At 38.0% G+C, this 6,005-nt stretch overlaps 1 protein-coding gene across 1 annotated transcript; it reads left to right on the top strand.

The window, feature by feature from the left end:
• The first annotated feature begins 1,715 nt into the window (after window positions 1-1,715).
• fibinb (fin bud initiation factor b) lies at window positions 1,716-4,957 on the top strand. The gene has a single exon (XM_055037040.1). It carries the CDS (start codon window positions 2,090-2,092, stop codon window positions 2,711-2,713), a length of 624 nt encoding a protein of 207 aa, XP_054893015.1. The 5' UTR covers window positions 1,716-2,089; the 3' UTR covers window positions 2,714-4,957.
• Window positions 4,958-6,005: the final 1,048 nt, after the last annotated feature.

Here is a 6,005-nt window from a genome sequence, read left to right as displayed (position 1 = left end):
CTTCTGAGCCACAGCTGTCCCGGATTTTCACAGAGACAAACGCTTTACTCTGGGCACACAACATTTGAGAGACAGCTCTCGTAATATTTTATCTGTAGATGTCAAAATGTAATGCCCTTCCAATTATCCACACATGTTTGAATGTTTGTGATAAACTGGGACATTATGTGTTCCCTTTTAGGACAGAAGAAACCTTTCTTAAGCTAAATAAATGTCTGAGTAATCCTCTTGGATTTACCAGAAAATGCATCGTCACTGAGACAAAAAAAAAAAAACAGAACTGTTTCTAAAGCTCATAAAGTTTTACTTTTTTTTAACATGTGATTCTAACAAAGAAGCACAGCTAACATTTTTGTACTTTAAAAAAACTCATTCATTATAAAGTTAATAAAACCAGGTCATACTTTAACTTCTGCCCTAATATATTCTGAATACTAAAGGTAAACAAATATATTTTATACTATTAACGTATTATTTCTTAATAATTCATTTATGCATTGCACTTACTTTTTATGACATAAGAACTTACACTTGAGTTAAACTGTAAGTGTTTTAAACCTTATGTTCTGTCACAATATTGTTTTGTAAATTAATGCTAATAAACATAAAACATCTGAAGAGAGAAGTATAGTGACCATATTTTTGCTCATTCTAAATGAAAGACTATTTCATCATCTTTAAGAGATCTTATGTCTGATCCATTCTTGATGCATCCTTTGCCTCTGATGACCTTTATCATTTTGACTTTCTGCAGGATGCTTTGGTACCAGCCTGGTGTTGTTGCACCACTACTTATGCATCTGTGCTGCTCGTTGTAACAGGCCAGTTTGTTGTTAACCGCATCATTTACATACCCATCTTTTATTTGCCTCTGCACCAAATTACACTCAAATTAAACAATTTCTTCTGGGTACTGAGCTGTTTTACACATTAACATTGCAATATTTGACTAACCTCAACAAACAAGAATCATTAAGGATGTCATTAAAGTGCACACAACAAAGTCCTTCCACAATAACAAAAAAATATATCCTTTTTCTAGATTAACAGCTGATGAGTTCCACCCTCAACGAGAAATCTACTGGACATCATCTCTACCCATCCTGTTTGCACAAATATGATTTCATGACTATTTTATGATTTACCATAAAACAATATTGAAAAATTAAGTTATCAATTATGGTAATTACAAGTTAATTTATTTTTAGATTAATTACACACAAACATTTAGAGGCAAATTACAATATTATCCAGCGTGCTGTTATTTAGCAATATAAATTAATACTTTTATTTATACCGACAATACTGTGACCTTTGGGATTTATTTGTTTTTATTTTTAATGTAATAAGATTTACCACACTGTAAATATTTCAGTCAAATGTCATTTGCTATTAAAAAAGTATAACATTTTTAAAAGCGTGTGCCTAGACTGTAATTACAGGTCTGGTTTACAAAAGGCCATTTCAGGTTTATATGTGGTCACTTCTATATTTCTCAGGAGTGTAATAATCTTGAACCATATACGCCAACTTGCAACGGATGTGCGAATTAACACAAACTTGGTCTTGGTTCTGGTTTGAGTGAGGCTTTTTTTTACGGGCCGGCCCCGGTGGCAGTCTGGACCAGACTGAATGCAGCCTTTTGAAAATGACGGAGGGGCTGTAATTTGAGAGTAGCACAGAGGTATTATTAGTCAAAAACTGAAGCGCGGCACTTGAGACGTCCAGATGTTGCGTTTGAGGCACCAGGCAGAGTCGGGACTAAAGCCACGCCGAGGAAAACTTTTTCACTCCTCGCTCTCCTGCTCGCCAGCGGTGATGCAAGCTGTCCAGCTGGGTTGAAGAACGAAAAAGAGAAGCCGCGAAACAATTTCACGCCACTTTTTTGGTTTGTTTGGAGAGGCGGACGTTGAAACTGCAGCCGAGCTTCAACTATCTGCGCAGTTTAGAACCTGTTTGCAGTGTTTGCGCTGAAATGAAATAGCCTTTAAAAGTGCATTTTAGCAAGTATTTAAATCCTGTTTTTTTTTTTGTTTTGTTTTGTTTTGTTTTTTTTTTTTTTTTTTGCACCCTGCAGCAAGTTTGCATCATGGCTTTAGTTCACTTGCTCTTAAGTGTCTGGATGTTGTTACAGCCAGCGTGCGGAGCTTTTTACCGGGGACCATTACATCCGGAGATGTCTAATGGCACTTTTCATCATTATTTTGTCCCGGATGGCGAATATGAGGACAACGACGACCCAGAGCAGTGTCAAATGCTTTTTAAGATGACCGACGAGCGAAAGTGCAGTCTGGACGAGGACCAAGACTCTGTCATAAGGGACGACTTCACCCTCATCAAGCGGCAGATCGAGGACTCGGCGCGGGTGCTGGAGGGGATCGGGAAGAGCATCTCCTACGACCTGGACGGAGAGGACAGCTACGGCATGTATCTGCGCAGGGAGACGGCCCAGATCGGCGAGGCGTTCACAAACTCAGAGAAATCTCTGCTGGAGCTGGAGGTGAAGTTCAAGCAGAGCCAGGAGAGCGAGCTGAAGGAGGAGCACCGGCTCAGTGACGACTTCCTCACCATGATCGTGCACACCCGGGACGCCCTGAAGGAGACCCTGGACATTTCCCTGGGCCTGAAGGATAAACACGAGTTGCTGTCTCTGATCATCCGCAGCCACGGAACGAGACTGAGCAGACTGAAGAACGAGTACCTCAAATTCTAACAGGGAAACAATCCCTTCAAACTTCCCATAACATCACTTTAAATATTGTTTTTAATTGTGGAGCGTGACCAGGGCCGGATTTAGGAAAGTGCGGGGCCTTGGGCTAAGTCCACTTTTGGTGCCTTAATCCCACATAATTCATCTGTTTCGTGCATTCAAATTTCAATAGATTGATCATTCACGGATGATCTGATCCAAGTATTTTTTAAGGTGTCCTTCCATTTCTTATTTCTAAATAAAATACATGCCTGGCATCCATTATATACATATCACACAATTCAAAAAAGTGTCATTATGCATTATAATAAACATCAGCGTCTTTGGGCTGAAAGGCCAGCAGGGGGCCTTAAAGAGTGATCACTGTCTTAGAGAGCCAACTCTTTCAATTTATAGAACAAATGTAACAAATAGTTTTTGTGTAAATTTGCTACAATTATCTAGGAATAGCAAATTTATTGTTTTTTTATTTTATTTTATTAAAAAGTAAATAGATTTGCAATAGAGAGTAAGTAACCAGTCTAGCTTGAAAGGACTGACAGTTATAATTTTCACAGTGAGTAAAAACAAATTGGTAGAAAGTATTAATTTCAAAGTAACTAGTAACTTTGTTGACAGTAATAAACTCTTAGAGATAAAAAAAAAAAAACAATCTGGGCATACAGCTTTTAAACTATCTCTTGGTAAGAGTAATTGAAAATTGAGAAAAAACATCTATTTACTTAATTGGATTGTAACTACAATGAACAATGAATTATTCATATTTTCATAAGCTGTTTGTGCACGATCATGGTGAGGAAGTCGTCACCATCATTTTTTCCCCCCCCACAGTATATGTAAATGACATAATGGGGATATAATTCCTTTTTCTGACACATGAAAAAGTCTTAATGGATCAAACTACCAGATATCCTGGCAAGTCAGTTTAAGTACCTAGAAAATCATAAATAATAGTTATCTGACAAAACAAACAAGATACATCCTCATATTTGACAACATTTATTTTTAATTATCTAAATTGAAACTGGCTAATGGTTTGCACACACACAAAAAAATGTAAACACTAAATGAGACACGGGTAGCTGTATTTCCCTTGTATATTCCCTATTTGTCAAATATTGTCATGCTGGCTGACTGGCTGTCTGGTTGGCTGACTGGTTGTCTGGTTGGCTGGCTGGCTGTCTGGTTGGCTGGTTAGCTGTCTGGTTGGCTGGCTAGCTGGCTGGCTGGCTGGCTGGCTGGTTGGCTGGCTGGCTGGCTGGCTGGCTGGCTGGCTGGCTGGCTGGCTGGCTGGCTGGCTGGCTGGCTGGCTGGCTGGCTGGCTGGTTAGCTGGCTGGCTGGATGGATGGATGGCTGGCTGGCTGGCTGGCTGGCTGGCTGGCTGGCTGGCTGGCTGGCTGGCTGGCTGGCTGGCTGGCTGGCTGGCTGGCTGGATGGATGGATGGCTGGATGGATGGATGGATGGATGGATGGATGGATGGATGGATGGATGGATGGATGGATGGATGGATGGATGGATGGATGGATGGATGGATGGATAGAATTAGACCTAGAGGCTTTGACTTTCAAAACATGAGATTTAAGTAAGTTTTTGATATGTTTTGCAGATTTATATAGGAATAGAATTAAAATCTAATCACATTGCCCAGTTTATCGTGTCTGTACTATGTCCTAAATCCCTTGTGCCTGCTTTGGTTTTGCCTTTCAATAATCTATTTAGCAGCAAAATAGCTGACCAAAGTCAGGGTGAAAGATCCTATAAAAAGAAATGATATTTGTGTCTTTTGATCCTCTTGAAGAATGTTTTTCTGAGAAAATCAAAGAATGTTTACATATGCATTGAAGCATCAGTTGTAATTTTCTCTGGCTTTGTTTTATTGGCTTGCAAACGTTGCACAATTTTTACTGTCTAAGTGCTAGAAGTTGTGACTTATGTTTTAAAGTGGGTTCCCCTTGCTATGCTGTTTTGTACAAGGAGTGTAGTCTTGTAAAATATACAGGTTATTTTTAAAAGTAAATACTGTGAGTACCTTTATAACAGAATACCTTAATCTGTACTAGTGTTTATGTATTTCTTTTTCAACTCAAGGAAGACATATCTATGTTTATGTTTTTGGTGTAATACTTTGACAGACAAGACTGCAGGCAGCACTCATGTACTTTTGAGTTTAAGGAATAATCTGTATGACAACATACTTAATCGACTGTATTGTGACTTTTAAAATAAAGTAATTAAGTATAACAAACTGCTGAGTTGCAACATGAATCAAAGCATTTTTCCCAGCATTCTTATTTTTATCCTTTAGTTTGTAATGTCACTATGATACGCAAGATTTTTATTAAGCCTTACCAGTGAGGTCCTGTGGCACATGGGGGACCCTGTGATGTTGCTGTGACACACACATAATTTATAGTATACAAAATATTGCCACATGGTTGAAAATGAGAAAGTTCCTAGCATGTTTGCTTAAAACATTTTGAGGTCTGCTAAGAATTATATTCTCAGGCACTGGCCTAATTACACGTGCTTTGAAGAGAGATGCTGCTTACTGGTATTTATGGGGAACAAAGTTGTAAGGGTGCGTGTTTTAGGTGCTGCGGTCGGCCTTACAAACAGCCTGTTTGTTCTCATCCAGTGAGCTGCAAACTACTATTTGTTTGTTTATTTTAACCATGGTTCAGTCTTTGAAGGTCACAGATAATGTTGCATAAACACTCTGACACTTTGAGGCAAAGGAATTAAAATGTCATGACTACATAACGTTAAATACCAGAGGTTGTAAATTATGTAACTGTTCATTTTCGCTCACAAAGACTTTGTGCCAACTGATTACACAAAGCATGTAAAATCCAGCTGAGGAACCTTTAACCTGATTTGTATGTCTCTGCAGCAAGGGGAAGACACTAGTTTTCTTATTAAAGTTTAAATAGACAATGGGTACCATGTAGTGGAAAAGTCATATATCTAACAGACATCTTTAAGAAATACCACAAAACAATTAGCTTTATTCCAAAGTGAAGATGCTGCTTAAATTTATATAAACAATTTTGATAATAATACTATATATATAAGTTAGCATTTATCATGAGAGGGCAAAATTTGCTTTGCTCAGATAAATTATTTTGTGAAGGTTTTGTGTTAAGTTAAATTACATTTACAGGAAATAACTAAAAATTGTTGATGTAGGTGCATTCATCCATGGTTTCACTAAAATTATTGCAAATAATATTTTGTTGCTATTTTACAGATTAAACTTATTTAATTTTGCAGGAGCTTAAGGCAGTACATTTTTA

The sequence above is a fragment of the Poeciliopsis prolifica genome, unplaced genomic scaffold, assembly GCF_027474105.1.
Source record: "Poeciliopsis prolifica strain line A6 unplaced genomic scaffold, Auburn_PproV2 SCAFFOLD011, whole genome shotgun sequence".
Classification (NCBI taxonomy): domain Eukaryota; kingdom Metazoa; phylum Chordata; class Actinopteri; order Cyprinodontiformes; family Poeciliidae; genus Poeciliopsis; species Poeciliopsis prolifica.
Note: the sequence above shows the minus strand (reverse complement) of the source record. Positions and strands in the feature narration are given on the sequence as shown.

Coding starts and splice junctions, on each gene's coding strand:
- fibinb (XM_055037040.1), top strand. CDS start 2,090: ATGGCTTTAGTTCACTTGCTCTTAAGTGTCTGGATGTTGTTACAGCCA.